Source organism: Mytilus californianus, unplaced genomic scaffold (assembly GCF_021869535.1).
Source record: "Mytilus californianus isolate M0D057914Y unplaced genomic scaffold, xbMytCali1.0.p SCAF_7, whole genome shotgun sequence".
Lineage (NCBI taxonomy): Eukaryota > Metazoa > Mollusca > Bivalvia > Mytilida > Mytilidae > Mytilus > Mytilus californianus.
This window is the reverse complement of record NW_026262723.1, coordinates 83617550-83640790: the sequence shown is the minus strand read 5'-3', so window position 1 is coordinate 83640790 and position 23241 is coordinate 83617550. Positions and strand designations below refer to the sequence as shown.

The following is a 23241-nucleotide window of genomic DNA, read 5'->3' as shown; positions in this document are numbered from 1 at the left end:
TATAACACTGCTGTTTTTATTTGGTTAAAAAGTGATTTTTCAATAAACTTGCACTTTTGTTTGTAAGTCAGTTGAAATAAAAAAAATAGATGCACCTTCATTATCACTATAAAATGTGATCTAAAAATTTATTCTCATCTCACACTAATACTGGCTAACAGTATGGCATATACGATAGGATCTGTGTACCGTAATAATGCTATCAAAAACAATTGGTTTGGCTGTCATGAACATTTGATTTTTTTCTGCCGTTCTGATAGCTAGTATTAGGGTGTGCTCTTGAAGGTAAATGTTACCAATAAAGCATAATTTAAAAAAAAATGATGAACAGATTTTTAGAGGCATCACCAAGTTATTCTTTAATAGATATTAAATACTAAATCATCTTCATATTCATTAGAAGTCTTGGAATCAACTCTTCACAGAAAATCACACATAAGTAACTGCAAAGCTAATATACCCTCTGTACAGCTGCTGGAACACTCTATAAAGAAAGAAGTAAAAAGCAAAATCTTACAGGAATTACCAGGATAAGAATTTTTTATAACTCTTTTTTACCTTTTATCGATTTACAGTTAGAAATACTACAAATAATTTCAAGTTTTCTAATATGACTGTTCCCTATCATATCATTGAGCTTGATTTCAGTTGTAAAAAGATGGGATTTTCCATTTTGGTTCAGTGGGAAATCCTTTTCTCTCTCTACATTTTCAAAGTCTTAACTCTACAGTAAGTATTTCATCACTTAATCCGAAATGTTCTTAATTCAAAATTTTCTTTCAGTCACTTTTGAAAAAAATTATTTATCAAGAGTAATTTATATAAATTAAATTTTGACATGGAACTTAAATTTGAAATTATTAAATTGAAATTGATATTCGATTGATAAAATGCAGTTTTCGTTAAAATCATTATAGCAGATTAGATGAAGAAAAGTACAATGTACCGGAAATGAAGATATCGCTAGATTCAAACTAGGATCTACATGTATACTACTTCAAAGAGGTGCTAAATGAAATATATATATATAGTCTGACAACTTACAAATTGTCCATTAATATCAGGAGAAGGAAGTTTGCCAAAGATTATGTACTTGACAATAACTGTTAAGATGAACTATCAGATGCATTTAAATTTAATGCTTTCACACAAATAATACTATAAAGACATAAAGTGTAGAGTTATTGGAAAGATTTCAAAAATAGTATCAAAGTAATTGTAATGTCCTTCACCGTATATTTACGTATAAATTGACTGAATTCCAACGTTGGTTATTTTCTTAATAGCTGTATCAAATTAACCGAAAATATCTAATAACCAGATTTATTTCCTATCAGAATTTGGTAATTCTGTTTTCAAGTGACAAATAACAGTGGAAGTTTTTTTATTTTGTTAAGAAAATTGATTTATAAAAATGTTATCTGGTGCTTTTTATATGACATTTATTTCAATTTTCTTAATTTGTTAATAAACACTTTTGAAAAAAGAAAATTGTGGCTCAAGTATGATTATGTCTGTACATAGGAAGTAGCAAAAAGATTGAATACCAAGTTATCAAAAATCTAAAGAATCTGCTTCCTGAAGCATGGACATATATTAATATACCTAAATAGATAAATTGTGTAACACTTTATAAAAACAACTACTGAAACATATCAATTAACATTTTAGTATATTCTTCCCTTTGGAAATATTCATTGATCAGGACAAAGTTACAAAATACCTTGATAATAGTTTCAGACAAAAATTTTAATCATGGAAAAAAAATGTGTAATATTTTGGGTTTTCACTACAGAACAAGTCCAAAAAGTTGTTAAAAAATAAAAAAAATGAGATAAATATTCAGGTTTGAATGCTTAAATCAGAAAAAATGCAGAGCAACAATTTTCATTTAAAAAAATTTAATATGTTTAGCTTCTTGGGGTTGATTACCTTCTTTAGAAGTAAAAATTGTTTAGTTTTAGAGTCAACTTCATCGACCAGAGTTATAATTAATTTTGGGTGATGTTAGTAAGCAGTACCTATTAAGCATGTTCTATTGTATGTTACATCTCTTTACGTGTGTTACATTTCTGTATGTTACAAAGAGATGTAACAACTTCTTGATAAACTTTCCAATTAATAATAACATTGTTTATAGTTGACTTTGATGTTTATTTTTATCCTAATGTTGTTGAACAATGATTTGTATTCTGTCTATCTTCTTTGCTGTTTCAGCAGAACATGGTCATGTCAGATTGTCATCAGCTTAAGTATAAAACTAACATGACAAAACAATCTTTTCAGAGAGTACAGACTGCTGTCTTCATTTGTTTTTCTTGTGACATATATATAGATGTTTATGAGTGTGACGTCAGCGGCTATTGTTGTTATATCTATATATACTTCATAGATGTTCATATCTGTCATTGACCAGATGATGCTCTGTAGGTGGTCACTGTCAATATCAAAAACTTACAAACTAAACAAGAACAGAATCATTTAAAAATAAATATTTTTTTCCTTCTGTGAGATAAAATGAAAGTAGTCAATGAATAAAATTACCGAAAAGGATCGATACAGAAAAAAACGTAAGTGAAATTGTTTTTTTGGCTCCACCAAGAATGTTGTTGAGGCAATTTATGATTTTCTTTCTGTACAAACACATGGATACATTTTGTGTGTATAGGTCTAACATTTTCAGAAACCAAAATTGGCATATGAATGTTTCTGGGTAGGGTTTCATGACTTCATGCAAGCTATCACCTTGTGAACTAGCAGGTTAAAAAATAGTCGCAATGTTAGTCTTAAACAAAGAGGGCAACTCTTAAGTAATTTTCATGAAAATTTGATAAAGAACAGTACAATTAACTAGATGAATTCCATTTCTTAAACTTTGTAGATTTCTTTCCTATATTTTGACATCAGTGTTTAGAATGTCCATTTCTTTTTACAGTGAGTGACCTTGTTGTCTTATGCTCAAACTGCACTGAACCAAATTGGGGAAAATTCAGTTATTAGATGATCATTAAAGTTTTTGTGACATTCTTGTGTGTGTACATAATGGGCACTTAGTTCCAAAATTAACTGGTTTAAATCCCTGTCAAACAAACTTTCTACTTTTTTCTTTATTTTAAAGAGAGAGTCCATCAATTTTTCTGTCCTACTTTTGAAAGTATTAATTGGTCTCTTTCCTAAAAGTTGATCACCATATATAAAAAATAAAAATAAATCAATTTACAATAGAATCAAGACAATCATGACAAAGAAATCCATGAATTTTCCAAATGGATAAGGAAAAAACATTTAATTTAATTTGAAAAAAGAGTAAAATGTAGGTAGGCCATAATTACAGTATTTGGTGTGATTACTGTAAATTCAGAAATTATTGCGAGGTTTTTATTAATGCGAATAATGCGACTGGGTGACTATCACAATAATAAGAACTCGCATTCTGATGTCTGTTACATATATCTGTATGCAGATTTTCATGATATCGCAATAATTAATCTCGCATTTTTGTCCATTCTTGAAAAATCGCAATAATAAATGCATGCGATAATTTCTTAATTTACTGTAACTGACATTCATCCAAATGCATTGTTCAACAAGAATCAGAGAAGTTCACTCAAATAGTGAAATTTTAAGAAGTCATTGAAACATTTAATATGGGTTAGTGTGACCTGCTTCTATTGAAAGCAATCATCTGATTTTACATTTGTAACCACACAAAGACACATAACTAAAGACTCTTTTAAGATATAAAGCTTATAAGCGAGATATGTTATATAGGAAAGAGTGAACAGCATTGGAGGCTTTTTATAATTCCATACATTATCATTACTTCAAATTGCAAGATATATATTTTACCAAGAAACTGAGAACTGGTCTGACAGAGCAGTTTAAGGTTTACTATTTTACTCCCCTAGATGTATCCTTTATGTCAATAAAACTTGTAATAAAGGTTTGATCATCCTATTTTTGGACAGACGTTATTTTAATTCCATAGATGCCCCCTTGCATTAAGTTATATAACTATAAACTGTGGAATGTAATTTTAGATAATGTAACAAGTTGGTGGGAGTTAGATGTATTCTAACACCCAGTTAATTTATTTTAAACCCATCACACTAATGAATTTCACTGAAATTGTCATTTTGAACTTATTAATAATATTATTTGAAATAAATGTAGAGTCTTATTTCAAGTACAAGCTCATTTCTAAACGTTTTCTTGCAATGTACACAGCAGTGTTGCGACAGTTTACTTGGAGTCAGTTTCCAGTCATTTTTTGTGAACTGCATACCTGCCAACTTTTCAAAATCTCCATGGGGGATTTTAAGCGCAATAGGAACTTATGCTCCTCTTTTATTGTCATAAGCGTTTTTAATCTACTTCTATATTGTTTCAATGAGTATGTATGTGCTTAAATACCCTTTTAACTCATTTGAATGCCTGTGTTGAGGTGTTCAGTTTATAAAATAAAGAATTTTAAAATTCAGGTCAACACCTCTCATGGGGGATTTCCCCGATAAATCGGGATAGTTGGCAGGTTGGAACTGTATTAAATTTACTACAGTAGAACTGTTTGAAAATTGACAGAAAAACTGAACATAACTGAATAATTTCCTGTTATAACCATTCAAATTGGTTCAGGTTAAATCTTGTTTATTAATAGCATCTAAAACTGAAGTTTGACTTTTGACTTAAAAGTTAACATTGAGGTAAATTTAGTAAAACCAAGTAAGCCACAAAGTATAGATTCCATGCTCTTTGATATTTTAATTTTTGTTTCTTGAGGCACATTCAACAAAACAATATAAAGCAAGAAAATCAAATGTTTCTTCATATACATGTAATGCTTTATCACAGAGAGAAACTATATTCTGTCCATTATAAAAGGTCAATCATCATTTGTAAGGTCAAAGTTTATGGTCAAAGTAATGACCACTAAAGGTCAATGTTTATGGTCATAGTATGATGGTCATGTAAAGGTCAATCATATATGTAATGACAATGCTTAATATGATCACAATAGTACATATATCAGCTGTAGGTTTCTACAATGTTTATAAACAAGGAATTATTTGAATCTAGAATAATTTTGAATTCTGGAAAATTGATTAGAAATGTATGACGAAAACTAACCCAACTAAATAGGGTTAGCCATGCACACATGGCTAAGGTTAATTTTACTTTCACTATCATTTCAGTATGAACTAACTATCCCCCTTAGCCATGCGTGCATGGCTAACCCTATTTAGTTGGGTTAGTTTTCATCATAAATTTCTCATCAATTTTCCAGAATTCAAAATTATTCCAGATTCAAATAATTCCTTGTTTATAATAGTTTTCTACTTGTATGATTAATTATGTTCCAAATTTTAGTGTTAGGCAGTTGTTGGAACAGTATCAAACAAATATTATAATTTATAAATGCATATGTTACATCATATGTTATATGTTAAAGAATAGTTATTTTAAATATGTATATGAGTTCTGTATTTGAACAAATTGGACTGTCTTTTGTCACACGAATCTGCATTAGAATATTAATTTTAAGTATCACTTACCATGGCTGACACTTTAGAAGATCATAAGAGACTAACCTATGAAAGTATTACAGAAATAATTCTCTATTTGTAGTTTGTGCCTCCAGATGTAAATTAGCCCTTTATTATACTCAGCTCCAAACAGTCTGTGCACATGGTATATAAACATCTGTTTCTTCAAATTTTTATTTGGATGTATTAACCAAAAAGTCTTCCATAATATGCACATTAGAACCAGTAGTTGTATGATGAATTTGAGATTTAGTGATATAGAGTAAGAACTTTTGCTTGTCTGAAAAATATGATTGTGTTGGAGGTGTGTGTTTTTGTGGTTAAAGACCACCTTACTGAAATGATCTGCTGTCAACATTAACATTAAGGTAAACCAAGTAAAAATCAAACTTAACCATAAAATATGGATGCCATGTGCTTGGATGTTTAAATCCTTGGTTCTTGAGGTACATTCAACAATACAATATAAAGCTTGGATGTTTAAATCCTTGGTTCTTGAGGTACATTCAACAAAACAATATAAAGCTTGGATGTTTAAATCCTTGTTTCTTGAGGTATATTCAACGATACAATATAAAGCTTGGATGTTTAAATCCTTGTTTCTTGAGGTACATTCAACAATACAATATAAAGCTGAACATTACATGAAGAAATTATTCAAATGTTTCTTCTTTATGTCTACAAAAAATACTTTTTCACAGGTAGAAACTTAATGCTGTCCATTATGAAAGGTCAATAGTCATTTGTAAGGTCAATGTTTATGGTCATAGTACTGTCCATACTAAAGGTCAATCACATTTGTAAGGTCAATGTTTATGATCATAGTACTGTCCATACTAAAGGTCAATCACATTTGTACGGTCAATGTTTATGGTCACTGTCATTTCAGTCTAGGTTAATAAGGGTCAGAAGTGTTTACTGTTGTCATATAGTTAATGAAAATGCTCTAGTAAATGGCCACACGTGTAGAGCTGTGGTTAGTACATTTTGCCTATGGGGATACAAATTTGTATATACAAATGAGATGTTATATGGTCAAGGACTTTCCTCCTTTTATATTTAGCAATAGGTGATATATAAATATCACATGGTATCAGTTCCATAGTATTTGTTTGTAAGATCATTGCACTTACTGGAACTAAAAGGAAGAATAAGTTGGGATGTTGGAATTACTGAACTTTAAAAAGGAGATGATTCTAAATCAACAAAATGTCAGTTTACACAATTTTTATTACATTTATGCATTATTTATGCAGTTTCTTAAACTTAAAATGCATGTAAAATATAAACTTAAACCTTTGACAATATTAACATTTTTAAAGAAAAGGATTCAAAAAAACTTGCAGTTTCTCAGGTACAATTAATTTGTGCACCTCTCAATTTCTAAATTTTTTTGTGCAGTTATAAACAAAATTGTTGATTTCTTCAAAGTTTTTAACAATGTTAATATTGTTTGTGTAATGAAATAACATGTTATATGTATTGATATTCTATTTCTTTATTCTAAGGTTTTGTCTGAGAGCACTGTCTGTCTATGGCATTATAACAATAATGATAATATTTTATCTTTTAATAGAATATGTATTTGTTTTGTGGAAGTAATCAATAAAAATCTGTTCAAAAATCTGATGAGGTAGCAAAAATGATATTTTACAAGACAAGAATTATGGAATCCCATGAGTAATTTTGCAGATGCAACAACTATAATTTGCCAGTTTTTTCATAGGTGTTTATTTTCTTTTATTTTCAGACTAAAGGTCTTCCAATAAATGGTTCTATGGATAAAATGAAAAAATTGCTAAGTCCTGGGACCCGAAAGAAAGTTTTCTCGAATGTTAACCGCACATTTGGTGTCCACTTGGATGATTTATTAGCCAGAGAGGGAAATAAATACAAAGTACCTTTTGCTGTTATGAAAATTTGTGAAACTATTGCTGAAAAAGGTAAGCAGTCTTCTAGTGTTTTCTGTATATATGAAATAGTTACTACCATGTACTGCGTGTATAAATCTAGGATATTGATTAGAAAAACCATGAAGAAATGGACACAAGAAAAGATTTGAATGAGTGAGAGGATAATTTTTAAAGACCTTTTAATAATTTGATCAGTAAGATTTTTGCACTTCCCATTCTACAATTCTCCAGTGATGATGCATTGTGTTGAAGATATTTAAGAATAGAAAGTACAGAAAAAAAAGTATTATAAATGAAATGCCAATAGTTGTTATTTTGCCAGAGGCATAGCATGCATTTAATTTTCCCTAATTGCACAAGAATTGGATAGTAAAATATTAATAAACACTTGATGAAATTTTCTGCTTCTCTGCTTAGCACACAGCAGAAGACCAAAGACTGGTCAGCTTGGAAAAGGAGTAATGTTTCGTAGTATGTGAGATGTCTTCCTGCAAACTGCTACATTATCAATAATCATTTTTTGAAATCTAGCTCTGTGTGTCGGTCAATTACAAAGCAGAGTTTATAATCATATAATAACATGTACATGTTCCTAACCTGATATGCATGAAATATTTGTCACTGGACGTTAAACACCAATCCCTTATCATCATATTGAACAACTTATCAACTATATATGTGTGTTAATATCTGTGGTAGAATTATATTGTCATGTATTTTTGTTTGAATTAGGTTTGGATCAAGAGGGTATATTTCGAGTCAGTGGAAGTTCCAAGATTATTGAAAAGTTAAGAGGAGAGTTTGATATCAGAGGTGATGCTAATCTAGAAGAAGATGGTGACATAGCAGCTGTTGCCGGCCTGCTGAAATTATTCCTGAGAGAACTACCAGTACCACTTGTACCTGAGAACAGGACTCAACAGTTTGTCTGTATACAAGATGGTAAGGCATTGGTGATTGTCTTGACAATATTAAAAGAAGATTAAAACATCAACTATAAGAAAAATCACAAAATTAAAGCACTTTAAACTTACCCTGGATTCATTATTATTCGTGGGGTACCGATTTTTGTGGATTTGGTAGGTATTAAAAGGTGAACCACAAATTTAAATGTTCAACACAGTACAAACTTTCAATAGGCTTGTATGCAAACTTGGGCAAAACCACAAAATCAAATTATCATGAAAATACATTTTTTCCACAATGATTTCATCGTGTTTTGATGCATTGATGTATAAACTGAATATTATAAGATTGTAATGGTATTGTACCACTAAAGATTGTTACGTTTAAGACCATTGATGCTTTGTATAACAGCTAGTTTCTTGGCCCTATGGAATAGTAAGCATATAAAGCTTTACATGTATAACAAGTGGCATTAACTTCTTACAAATGAAAATGAGATTCAGACCCTAAAAAAGTTACTGTAAATGGTGTTTTGATGAGAAACAAGCCTAACAAGTTTGTAAATTATAACTAAAGTTTAATTTAATTTTTTTGACATATGTATACACTTATAGAATCCTCTATTTTATCTTTCAGCTTACCAGAATGACATAAAAGCTTGTTTGTACCAGTTAAAGCAGTGTTTACATGATAATCTACCTAAGGAACATTATAACTTACTGAAGTATTTGTCTGGTTTTCTGGTCACTGTAGCTAAACATGAGAAACAGAACAAAATGACTGCTATGTCTCTTGCCATTGTGTTTGGACCAAATATATTTAGGTAAGGATAAATATTCACTATCACACTATAAGTCACAGAGGAGGTGAAATCTATGTGAATTTAATAGTAGTTCAAATTTTAGCATTTTCTATGATAGCAGGCTTTGACCTGTTATTTTTCTTAAGAGATTCTGTTGCAGTATTGCTACCATATACAAGTGAAGGTGGCATTGTAAACTCTCTGCTGCCTGTTTTTAAAGACGGCTACCATTCAGTAATAGTGGTTAAATTTCATATGAGTTGAAGCCACATGGAAAGAAGTTAAATCCAATTACAGGTCATTATTGTGGTCATTTGGCACCCATTTGTCATTTAATATCTTCAAAAACTCTCCTGTTAAAATTGAATGGCTTAATAATTATCTTAACAGTTTCTCTTAGACGAAAGACACAGAATGCAAGACAAAGGGATGCTAATCCGCTTGTAGCCACTTCTGCGTTATCTATTTGTAAATAGCTTTATATTTCATAAGGGAGAAAAGCTAGATGCTTCATACCTGTATACAGAGGCCTTATGTTATGATGTTTCTATTGTCCTTGACCTCGTTAATCATTGATCATTAATAATGTTAAGTTTATGTGAAACTTGTAGAAAAACCTTTATTAAAGACTTTCATAAACATATTCAATCATGATCAGTGCAGCAGGTGAGATTTTAATGACGGTGTGCACTCTTGTATTATATGTTGACAGTCATCCTTACAGGTACTTGACTGACATACTTTACATGTATGTTAATAATGAGTATCGGTAGTTACAGATGACGGATGTGTGCAATTCTAGTTTAATAGTTTACTTTTTTTTATTAATAATCTCCATTTTATTTAATAAAAATTGTGAATATGACATCCCATTTTCACACTATGGATCTTCATATCAGGTACCAGTTGAGACACAACTTTTATGTAAATTTTGTGCTGTTTATATTTCCCATTTACATTTTCTTTATTCTTCAGCATGATATAAGATAAAATCTAATGCTGTAAACAATGAACTTTGAATTTATGAGTAAACAGGGTATATTTTTATCTGGACAGAAAAAGTTTTTTAAACGTGCAGTGTTAACCTACATTTCATAACCTTTTAGTGTTTAATCAATCATTGAACTTTGTTGTAATTTGTTACAGATGTGCACAGGGAATTGGTGGTTTGAGGGACCAAGGTGCTATAAACCAAGTAGTGTACAAGTTCGTAGCTCACTACAATAGTTTATTCAGGGATGAGAATGAGGATCCTCCCGAGTTACATTGGGTAAGAATTTTAGAACCTTTTCATGCTTTTTAGTTGGTGCATTCTTACTATTGATGTATCTGTAGTCAATTTAGTTAAATATTTAGTAAATGCTACATAAGGATATGGCATGAAATATCCCCCAAAAATGGACAAGGAAAAACTGATCTGACTACTTAATGGCACTATTATTAATCTGCATGTTAGTAGTGAGTAATTTTATACATAACCAGGAATAATTTTATATCACAGTTATATTTAATAATATTAACCTGCATGTATGTTTTTTTAAGCTTCTTTACTCATATAAAGTCTAAAAGTTATAAATATGAAAAAGGAGACTTTCAGGTCTTGTCCAGAATGTTGATTCAATGTTCTGCTTGATTTTGATATGCATAGGTAGTTTATAAAGCTAGTACATGTATACATGTTTGCTAAAAGCATATACTGTGATTGAAAATGAATGTAGTATTCATGAAGAGACAATGTGCATTCATATTAATTAGTGCTAAATGCTTGCTAAGATTGTATAGCTTTTTTTGTGGTATTGCTAAATATTTGTTTAAACACTGGATCTTGTGAAAATCTTTGAAATATCTTTAGCAAGTCATTCATCCCTATTTGAACAAAAGGAGATGTGATGGAAATCCAATGTTAGTTTTGATAAAGATATATTGTGTTCTATTATATAAATGAAAGCAAAAAAGCAAAGATTTAAATATAATTGTCATTTACAGCTCAGGAAAAACCAGAAAACACCTCCACCTCCTCGTCCTCCCCCACCTAAAGTTTATATTGAGGATAAACCTGTACCATCACCAAGGAAGGTACGATGTCATCACTATATGTGTGTGTGTTCTTATCTCTGCTTTGCACGTCTTCATGTATCCATTATACTACAAAATCTTCTTAGTACTACACAATTATCTCAACATAAACTAATGACTGTGTTATATTAAAAGTGAAAATGTATTGTACTTTGAAGAATTAAATGCTGTTTTGTAAATTAAAGCGATATGATTGCAAGTGACATATCACATTTTACATGAAAAGCAGAAGGATTTTTTGGTCTCGTCTAGCGAGACATGGCGATTGCTTTTCCAGCGACGGCTGCGATGACGGCGTCAAAAATTGTTAAGTTTTCTGCTTAACTTAGTTTGATAGGAACTACTTGTGATAGATCATTGATATTTTGTATGAAGATGCATTACTATCAGTACATATCAGCTCAATGACAATTTTGGTCCAGTGACTTTGAATTAATTAGCAATTTTAAATGTTAAGTTTTATGATTAAGTTAATAGTTTGATAGGAAATACATGCAATAGACAATATTTTCTATAAAGTTACATTGCTGTTTGTACATCTCAGTTTATCAACCATTTCGAGCCCTACCCACTAGTTAGTCCACCGACTTTGAATAAATTAGCAATGTTGCTGTCCATCACACTGTCTTTTTCTGAATTTTATGCTGACAGGCAAGACATATCTCTGTGTCAACTGTTAATTGCTTAAAAATTTGCTATGTTTTAGGCTTTCTTTTAGCTTATAATTATAAAATGTGAATTCAATTCTTAATTGACTTCAAAGTCAGAACAAGCAAAGATTTCTAAAAATTATTTCAAAGGAAATTTCCGATCCTATATTTACACTGATAGCAAGCTGGAATTAAGTAAAACTATCAAAGCCAGCAGTATTTCTAGATATCAAACCCAGCAGTATTTCTAGATATTAAAAAGGCTGAAATCCTTAAAACAAATATAAACACTTTTAATGTAACACTAGTCAAATGTATACACATATAGCACAACAAGTGTTTTAACTTGAACTAATTAAAGGGTTAAATCTGTACAGTCCTAAAATCCAATTTCTATTGGTTTAAATGTTGTAAATGTACTGGGTACTTGATAAACTGATCTGTTATGCAACTGTCTATAATGATTTTGCAGACTTCAGATACCAAAAACACAAAAATCAATAAGAAATTATTATTATCATAGACTGGATGAAACTTTTGTTCTATTCTATTACCATTACACTGTTCTTTATTGAAGTATTATTCCACCTGTGAAAAATTGATAGTTGATGGTATTGGATATCCTCTAATTTATATCCAAATGTCATTTGCAAAGTAGTCAATTTTAAATCGAACTTTTTCAAACACCATATGTACATAGCTGTTTAGTTTGAATTGATATACATAATGTGATAATTCTGTTCATTTCTTTTATTTTTGTGTACAAATACTTGTAGCCTAGTTCTTAAAAATCAGTTAGTTTTTTATAGCATTATTTTCTTTGCTTCTAGAAGTAGTCATAGGTCCTGTACTTCTCTTCTCGATATCCTTCAAAACAATTGGATTTATAGTTTCTGTCACATTTTTTTTCATTAGTTATATATTACCAAACCTTGTACCCCATTTTTGGATATTTTCCCAATTAATATCTCTTTAGATAAATTATTAATCTTTGGTATGTGGTTTACAAAAAATCATGAATATTAACCTGCATTATTGGCTCCTGACCTCTCTATCAGTAACTCCTAGTATTCTATTTGCTTACTTATTTTTCCTATTTTTATGTAGTTAACCGGTTAGCCTTGGATGTTATGAATTAGAGCCAAACAGTATGCTTCAGTTTGTTTGTATTCCAAAAGTTTGCTATATTGTATATAGATATATACGTTTGTCCCATACCTTATCATTTTAAAATTTGATTCTGATGTCAGTTTGGTTAAGACTTCAAAGAACACTGACAATATATCAGGTTTACCTGAGAAGACATTATTTAAAAAGGAAAACATCTTGGTTAGCAACACAAGACATTTGTTAAACTATGTAAAATTAAAGGATGAAGAATGATAATAGAAATTATCAAGCACCGGAAATTACAAAAATAGTGAAATTCTTTAAATCCATCAAAATATTATTAGATTTATTGATAAATGAATAGGAGGATCTGGACACATTATTGCAGAAATATTAGTTGTGATGTCACTGTGATGTCTCAAACCATATTCACATGTTTGACCTGAAATGGTCATATTAGTCATTTTGATGTCATTTTAATTTTAACTATGTTTGCCTATGTAAATCAAGCTTAGGTCTTTGTAAATACAAATAGAGAGAGCAATTTTGAAATCTCAGTACAACCGATTTATGACATTTATTGAATTCTCTTTAACTTTTTAATGGTGGTCATTGATCTTAATAATTGCATTAAGAAGTAGTTAGATATATTTACTAAATCAACCATGAAGGTACCATTTTGAGAGTTTTTTTTCCAATAACAAATCTGACTTTTACCATGCTTAAGTCTTGCTTAAATTGCCAAGCTGTCAAGTACTTTTTATTAAATATATAACATGATTTTAAAAGTGATGATTGAACTATGGAAGCAAGAAAATGGTATGATGTGCATATTTTTATTGAGATTTTAAACCAGCTATTCATGGTAGTATTTCTAAAAAGATTTGAAAAGCAATTTGAATTATACACAGAAAATTAAAATTTAAAATGATACAAGACTAACAAAGGCCAGAGGCTCCTGACTTGGGACAGTCGCAAAAATGCGGCGGGGTTAAACATGTTTTTTGAGATCTCAACCCTCCCCCTATACCTCTAGCCAATGTAGTAAAAACAAACGCACAACAGTACGCACAGTAAAACTCAGTATAAGAGAAGTCCGAGTCCGATGTCAGAATAGGAAACAAAAGAAAATAAACGAAATGACAATAATACATAAATAACAACAGACTACTAGCAGTTACTGACATGCCAGCTCCAGACCTCAATTAAACTGATTGAAAGATTATGTCTTCATCATAAAAGCTTATTTACATATAATTTATTGTCTTAAGGTAGATGGGGTGTCTAAATTATAATCCGTAGAATTTTTTAATAATTTGCCAAAATGTAGTTTATACCATGCTTTTTTTAAAAAAATAATAAAAAGAATGGGTCACGGGCCTTATTTTCACGCTACAGGTTGTGCAAAATTGACAGATTTTGTATAGATTATGCATGGAAAACCCAATTTTCAGCCATAAAATGAAAACTACACCATAGAATTTTGAGATAAAATATGAGAAGATAGCTCTAATAGTATGATTTCAGATAAGAAAAAGAAAAAATGGGGTCACCGGACCCGTTTTCTTGCTACATAATAAAATAGGTAAATTCCTAACACATTCTATAGTAAAAGTAACTTTATGTGAATTATCTGCCCTTACATTTGAGTTGCCTCCCCTTATATGGCAAAGTTGGAAAATATAGAATCAAACAAAAGTATTCTGTTTTTTTGTAAAATACAACCATAAATATGATAAAATATGTCATTTTCTATATTGAAATGAAAATTCTTACACATGAATTACCTACTACTCTCAAAATTTGCACCTTTTATTATAGATCTAGACCGATTGTTTTCTGGTATTTCAAAATCCAAGATGGAGGAAGACACCCTATCTACCTTAAGTCTTGTAGGCTTTAAATAAACAATCATATGTACAATATTAAATACCTGAAGACATCCACTGCCATCACTGAATTTACAGTTATATTAAAGGACCCAACGATGTGTTAAAGTGAAAGACTAACTTGTCCTTCCTTCTTGAATAGTATATATCTCAGAAAGAAAATGGTAAGAAAAATATGACCAGTCTCTCCGGTATGTTTGGACTTTGGACCTTTGTGTAAGATTCATCAGAACTGGCATAAGGTAAATGGGAAGGAATTCATAAATATTTCAGTTTCCAACTACATGTACTATTATGCAATAAAATCCACAAGTATGTATGGGGTATGTTCTGACCTTTGTGTAAGATTTATTGGATATTTCCTAAGGTGAATGGGAAGATATTCATAAATAGTTAAGGTTCTAAATACTATTAATTCACTTGAAATATCTAAAGTTTTTTACAATTATTTTAAGTTTCATTTTTTTTCCTTTTCCAAGATATTTAAAAAAAAAAGAAAAAAAATGTCTTAGATTCTTCTTATTAATAACCACTAATATATATGAGAAAGTATAAGTAAATATTCTTGTCCAGAAGTGGATGACCTATAAGGTTAATAACCTTACTATATTATTTAATGACCACTAATTTATATGAGAGAGTATTAGTAAACAGTTGTGTCCAGTTGTGTTAATAACCTAACTATTATTTACTCAGTAATCAGTCTTAATCATATTCATTCAAAACAAGTATGCAATACATTTCTTCTAGTTATTGATGGATGAAGAGTCCAGTCTTTATCATTAGGTAAAGAAGTTATACATATAATGGGAAATAGAGAATGAAATGATTGTAACTTCCTAAACTTTCACAGCATATCTAGTTTGAAACAAGTATTAGTCATACCGTGTATCTAGAAACTAGTGATACAAGTTTGGTTAGATAGTCCTTGGGGTTTATTCTTAGTGTAAACATTGTCATCTTTAGTGTAAAATTGTCAGCTATATTGAATTTATTGAGGTAAGTATTTATCATGTTTATACTAAAATCTTATATTTCAAAGACTTTATTATTTATCTATTTTTAGCTATTATAGATATATTTTATGTATGTTTATTATAAAAATGAGAAAGGATAACACAGTAATATATAATACTAGAATAGTAGTCATACTTGTTTTGAATAAATATAATTAAGACTGGTCACTGAAAAGGCTTTTATCATTTTGTTGGGCTAATCATAAAAGATATACAGAACATCGTCTTCTCCAAAACTGCATGCAAAGATCTAAATGTTAAATCTGAAGTATTTCTGTACTTTAACACTTGAAAATATACTTTAAAGTCACTTTTCAATTGTAATGTCATATAAATATATTTTTTAGTTTAATATATATCAAACGCATTTATAATAGAAAGTAAATAAATACTGTATGTATGTGGAAAATGGGAGTTGTGTGTAAACAATGTGAAAAATTGAATTTTCAGGATAATGTGCATATGTGTAAATATTTACATAGAACAAGTATTAAGTACGATTCTAATTAAGGCACACATATTTACCATGGTCTGTAAAGGTAGAACAGCCCTGGTTTTGTATTATTGATTTCCACCAAACCTCTTTCAGTTCTGCACTATCGCAATTTGACAAGCATTAATACATTTTTTATTCTTGATGATGCACAAGTAAAGATCCATTTACAACTCTGGAAATATAATTCTATAAGGCTGCAACATAAAGAGTTTTGGGTAAATGGATTTAGTTTTTACTTGGAGAAAAAATGTTCTGTATTGTAATTTAAAAAAAAAAAACATGCCATAAAACTACATTGAAATTAAAAAAGAAAACTAGAAAGGATCACAAAATACTGTAAACGTGGAAATTTTCTTGTGGGGCAATTTTCCCTTATTTCCTAATCACTTAAAACAATTGAAAATATTCCAAGGGCAAACACAGTTAATGCAAATAAAAAATATTGATGCTAAGAGCACACTTATCTCTTAATTCTGTTAACATTATATACTTTGAAATGTAAAATCTGCTATCACATTTGAAACTTACTCCTATAGACATTAACTTCCTTTCCGTTCAGATTCAAATGCAGATTGTAATTAATGGATGGGAAATATATTCTAAAAATTGTGTAACATCAAAAAACTTTCATAATGTAGGCATTAAGAAATTTAGTAATGAAGAGAAATTTTCTAAGTAAGAAAGGATATCCGAAATTCTGAAGCAAAGAACGAGTAGACATCTGAAACTTAGGTGACACTTATTCCTTAAAACAAAAAAGAATGCTCACATATGATGATTGCCTTTCTTGTTAGTGTCCGTCTCTAGTACTGTTGGAGAAAGAGTGTTTATATGTGTCAAGGTAGAAGTGGTTGTCTTTGCATTATTTTTTGTATTGACTTGAGTAATGATGGTCTATAAACTCCAACATTTTGTCTGAAAATTGTCATTCAGTGTAGACTATAACATGATTGTCAGTACTGTTTTCATAAAGTGATTGTGTCATGGATTGTTTCCTTCCTCTGGAATTACAGACAATTTGTTAATGGTAGATAACGATTTTACACCTATTTTACTTCCGTTTTTTTGCAATAAATCTGTGGTCTTGAATGATCATCCAATAACACTACTTTATGCAACAGTCAGACAAGACATTTTGATTAGATTTTATGGAAATGTTGTGAATTATCTTGTATATCAGTGAAAAAAGGTTGTGTAGTAAATAATAATTATTTATAGAGATGATTCTAAATGTACAAGACTTTTTAGTTAGAACTACAGGTTCTTATTCCTGTTTTCTATGATTGACGAAGTAAATGCAAACAAAAGATCCCGTAATGATTTCTATTTTGAAAGAAATACTGTTTTGGAATATTATGTTGTTGATCTGAAAAAAGGTAAGTATTTGACAAGTATATTTCGGAACAAATGATTTTTTTCAGATGTGCTGTGTCATTTGGTACCATTGATGGGACCTTGTTAAAGGTGATAATTTATTACATCTTTCATTTATAGTGTCATTTGAAATTTATATATATGTTAATTAAAAGGATATAACATTCATAACAATGTTATTAGAAGGTTAATTTTGTTTACAGATTCGTCATGAGAATTATGACAGTGTTCATTACCAGGATGGTGATGATATTGAACATAACGATCACAGTGAAACATCATCAAGTCTGACTGTAGGAAGAGGAAATATCCATAGTCCTATGTTTAGTGATGATGAAATCACAGGACGGGCTGCTTCTCCATTCATATTGGACAGGTAAGAAATCTTTCATTTAAAGGGAAGAGAGGACAATCCTATATCAAATTCATATCTTAAGTTAATACTGAACTAACCTGGAAATGAATAAAGAAATTCTTTCCAAACAGTCAATTTTTGATGGATAGAAATTTCAGGATGTAAACAATTGCTTAATAATAATCTTGATATGGTGTAAATATATATTTCCATTTGATTACAGTGATGGAGGATACAGTATAATAGAATCTCCAGTCCCATCTGCCAGAACATCCAAGTAAGTTTGTAATACAATGTAGTTATTCTTATTAAAATCTAGTTTTATTGAAAGAAAATGTTTATGATAAATCATTGAGATAGCAACCCAATAACCAACCAAAACTGGAAAAAGACGTCCAAAGATCTGCATACCAACTTCCACAATAGACAAATGTCCATACTTCTGTCTTTCTCCGACACACCTGAGTTTAGGAAAGTTGTGAATAGAGAAGTAAAAAAAAATTATCTTGCATAATATTATTTCTTATCACACTTTTTTTAAGCATTAGAAGAAAGTCTTTCAGAAATGTTGAATATTAGCCAAGAAATGATTACACAATTTGGTTGTGACATTATTAAAGTGACATCTGAAGCCAGTATTTTTAGATATTTTGCTAAAATAGGCTATTTTAAAGAATATTTTGGCTAAATAATCATAGAGCACAAGTGTCTCTCAAAGTAATATTTTGCCAGTGAATAGACAAACACAAAATACACTTTTTAGTTTTAATATCTTTTTGAATGACAGTTGTGCTTTATACTTTTTCTAAGTCAAATTGTCAGATTTTGTGTGCTTTCAGCTTTTTGCTGAATTTACTTTCATTTTATGGGTATTAAATCCATGAAAAAAGATATATACTGAACCAAAACTGAAGTGTTTTATTAAAAAAACAGAGATTCAAAATTTGATTCTAAAAATTAGAACTAGTTTGATTTTATGACCAATTTTGTCCCAGATCCTACCTTCTTCTTTAATGAAGTCTGTCAAAACATCCATCACTAACACCATGTGTTATTTTAGAATCATAATTTCATTAAATTGTCCATAACAGGATCCTGCACCTTGAGTCTGTCATAATATTAATGTGATGACCTTATATAGGTAAACATTATTATATTATATTAAATATTCTTATTTAAGGGGAATTTTTACACTGTGGAAGTATTATTCTGAAAGTTATAGCTTTTAGAGTACTTTACTAAAACCAAAAGTAATACCAAACGAATTACAAAATTTCTATTGATTTGGTGTGTGTATTCCAACTTGTCAACTACAATTGAGTGACATGAATTAAAGTACATCTCATTATCCTAGGATATGTTTTCTTTCAAAATAACGCTGTAAGTAAATTTCGGTTTATATACATTCTCAGATTTCCTAGAAAAAAGAAACAAGTTTCCTGGGAGCTTGAATTATTCATTTAGTCTGTAGAAATATTTTTAACTTTACTTCATTTATTAGTCTCCTACCGTCTGTCTGTCTGTCCATCTGTCAGTCCGGCAAATCAGTTTTCCACACTTTTTTTCTTCGTGCTTAAACATATTGATATATTGTTTTATCATGACAAGTTACAGATCAAAGGAGTAAGTTCGATAAGGGCCATATTTGGCCCCAATTATTAAGTTCAATGTTACAAGATAAAAAATGTTTTAAGTTGACTTAAAGACATACGAGAAAGTTATATAAAACTATTTCCGTCAAAGTTTTTTTTAAAGCTTTCATTTTTACATCCCAATTAGGTCAAAATAAGGGATCTTGGCGAAATTTGACAAAATCAGCCTGATTTTAGCCAAATTTAGGACCAGGAAACATAGAGCGCAGGCGTCGACAAACTAAATATTTCAATTAGACATGTGAAATGTCATTAAAACCATTATTTCCAAAGATCTCTTTTGTCGACGTATGCGCTCTATATTTCCTGTCTATTAATCAATGGAAATTTAGCCATTTTCATTGATTTTTCGTGGAAAATCTAAACGAGTACTATTTGTGATGCATTAATAAAACGCAGGAACGTCAATTGTCAACAAATAGACTTATTTCCTATCTAGTCACTGTATTAGCTATGATTCATTGTACTATTGGTCAATAAATCATAATTCTAAATTTAAGCTTAATAAGGGGGCCATTTTAGGGCCTTATCGAACCTACTCCTTTGTATTTTATTCCAGTTAGATAATTTTGTGCAGAGTTGTGGTCCTTGGACTTAGAAAATTCACACAAATATTCAGTTTTCCTCACTTTTTTTCTTCATGCTTGTTTATTATATATTGTATATTTAAAACTGTAGATAGACATTACAGCTCTTCTATAAAAGCATGCAAAGCAAACCTTTGATCAACTTGCTTGCTATGTTTGTTTGGATGTTTGTAAACAAAAGGTAGGTAGTCTGTTTCAGTCTGTTTATTATATACTGGAATTTGATTGGACAATAAACATTAACTTCATTGCATGTCAATTTTTATTGTCTAATCAAATTCCAGTATATACAAAACAGACTGAAACTCCGCCTACCTATTGTTTGCAAACATCCAAACAAACATAGCAAGCAAATTGATCAAAGGTTTGCTTTGCATGCTTTTATAGAAGAACTGTAAATTATTCTGTTTCCTTGCTGTATCAGTTTTTCTTTTGACAGATATTTCTTTCTAAGAATGGGATGATTTTGATTTTATTTGCAGAGTTGTAGAACATGCCATAACCAAAGCCATCACTAATAATTTGTTTGGAGATGAAGATGATACAGAGGCTGAAGATGAACACCAGAAAGGTACCTCACAATTCACTTTCTTGTTCTATTGGAGATTTTTTGTCAATATTATTTGAGAGATGTTTTTTATGCCCCCGCTGTAGCGGAAGGGGCATTAAGTTTTACCCTTGTCCGTCCGTACGTCCCAAAATTGATTTCCGTTCTCTAACTTGAGTTTGCCTCAACCAAATGCTATGAAACTTATACACAATGCTAATTACCACAAAGCACAGATCAAATTTTTATTTTGGTGGCGTCACTTTAACTGTTCTAGAGTTATGCACGTTTATAAATGGAAAAATTGCAAAATTTTTAGTTTCCATTCTCTAACTTAAGTTTGCCTCAACCAAATGTTATGAAACTTATAAACAAGCTTATTACCACAAAATACAGATCAAGATTGAATTTTGGTAGCGTCACTCTAACCGTTCTAGAGTTATGCCCTTCATAAATGGAAAAATTGCAAAATTTTTAGTTTCTGTTATCTAACTTAAGTTTGCCTCAACCAAATTTTATGAAACATATACACAATGCTTATTACCACAAAATAAAGATAAAGTTTGAATTTTGGTGGGGTCACTTTAACCATTCTCGAGTTATGTCCCTTTATAAATGGAAAAAAATTGCAAAATTTTTAGATTCCGTTCTCTAACTTAAGTTTCCTCAACCAAATGTTATGAAACTTATACACAATGCTTTTTACCACAAAACACAGATCAAGTTGAATTTTTGTAGCGTCACTTTAATCATTATCGAGTTATGCCCTTTATAAATCGAAAAATTGCAAAACTTTTAGTTTCCGTTCTGTAACTTAAGTTTGCCCCAACCAAACATTATGAAACCTATACACAATACTTATTACCTTAAAACTCAGATCAAGTACAAATTTGGGTAGCGTCACTTTTATCGTTCTTGAGTTATGTCCCTTTATAATGTTGTATGCAAGCGGGGGTATCATCTGTGTCCATGAGGACACATGCTACATTTATTTTGTTGTTGTTTTTTTAATTTTTTTCAATTCAGCTATGAGTTTAAGTAATTTAAACTTTAGTAGAAGAAGTATGATTATGTCAGCAGACATATATTCTGTGACTATCATATACATATGACCTCCTTTAATCTGTTTCATATAGTTCAATGTATTTTGGACAGCAAAAACAGAATAGATATAATCAAGAATTAACTGTTTGACTCCATCCAGATTTTTTGTCTCGCCTGCGACGAAAGTTGCAGTATACGAGACATAGGTATTACAATCTGGTAGCGACAGGCGTAAACTATTTGTTTAAAGCTTTATATTTCAGAAGGTTTACTGATTAAATGTATTAATCAATCTTAATGATACTTGGTATACATAAGTACCTAGAGTAGAGGAGGATAAAAATGTTTTGTATTTTGAAGTCTACAGGTGGAATGTGAAGATTTTATAGTACGAAGCATCAGATGTACTGGATATTGTATCAATTATGGGCCCTTGATGGGCAACATTACATTGACCATGTGATTGAAATAAGAAAACAGCCTGCCAATGTAGGAAGGACTTCTACAATTTACAACAAAAATTTTAAATTAATATTTTCAGATCATTCCCATGAAGAAGCAATAAAATTGGAGCACTTAGATGATGGGTATGTTCTTTCATTCATTTTTACCAAAACCAAACAACCACATACAATAAGTTCAGATAGTGTTTGCATTGTTTCAAAGGAAAAATAGCCTAACCCAAATAAATAATATATAGAGTAAGAGTTGATTAGGTGACTAATTGGACAGAAGTTAAGGTAGTTTGAAATGACTGCAAAGATACTTACTTGTACATGTAAAAAGATGTACTTCTTGATATATAAAAATAAATATGTATACAAATGTTATATTATTATTACTTCTCAATAAATATAGAAATGTCTGATACATTTTGTGCATAGATTGTTTTACGTGTTAAATGTTGAATATCATAGTGGTTTATGTTCTTCATCATAGAGATCATTATCTGTCAACACTGAGGTTGTGAGTTTGAATTTAACCTGTGGCATGTGTTTGACTCAGATCTTAATTGACTAGGATTCAAATTGTAATTTTACTGATTTGTAATGTTCTAGGACAATTGAGACTGTGGAACCTGTGCCAATCTTGGATAGAATCAAAGCTTTTCAGAAAGACCCAGAAAAAATGGAAGTAGATCCAGTTGTAAAACCGTTAAAGGCCAGGCCCGTGTCAAAAGCTTTTGATTTATTTGAAAGCAGAGGAATTATGATAGCACAGGTATTATCTTTATACTGATTGGGAGATAACCAATATATTTCAATTTTTATATGGAATTAG

General features: G+C 30.2%; 1 protein-coding gene across 27 annotated transcripts in view; it reads left to right on the top strand.

Moving 5' to 3' along the window:
* Positions 1-23241, top strand: part of LOC127707754 (protein FAM13B-like) — a 77434-nt gene that overhangs the window by 30766 nt on the left and 23427 nt on the right. For 26 of the 27 annotated variants that reach the window (XM_052212503.1, XM_052212500.1, XM_052212486.1 and 23 more), the window contains 10 exons: positions 7294-7486; positions 8189-8398; positions 8999-9185; positions 10311-10434; positions 11151-11240; positions 17979-18151; positions 18354-18407; positions 20852-20940; positions 22502-22547; positions 23019-23181. In XM_052212503.1, coding sequence (XP_052068463.1) covers positions 7294-7486; positions 8189-8398; positions 8999-9185; positions 10311-10434; positions 11151-11240; positions 17979-18151; positions 18354-18407; positions 20852-20940; positions 22502-22547; positions 23019-23181 — 1329 coding nt within the window. The remainder of the gene's footprint in view (positions 1-7293; positions 7487-8188; positions 8399-8998; positions 9186-10310; positions 10435-11150; positions 11241-17978; positions 18152-18353; positions 18408-20851; positions 20941-22501; positions 22548-23018; positions 23182-23241) is intronic. The other variant, XM_052212513.1, reaches the window with a different exon arrangement.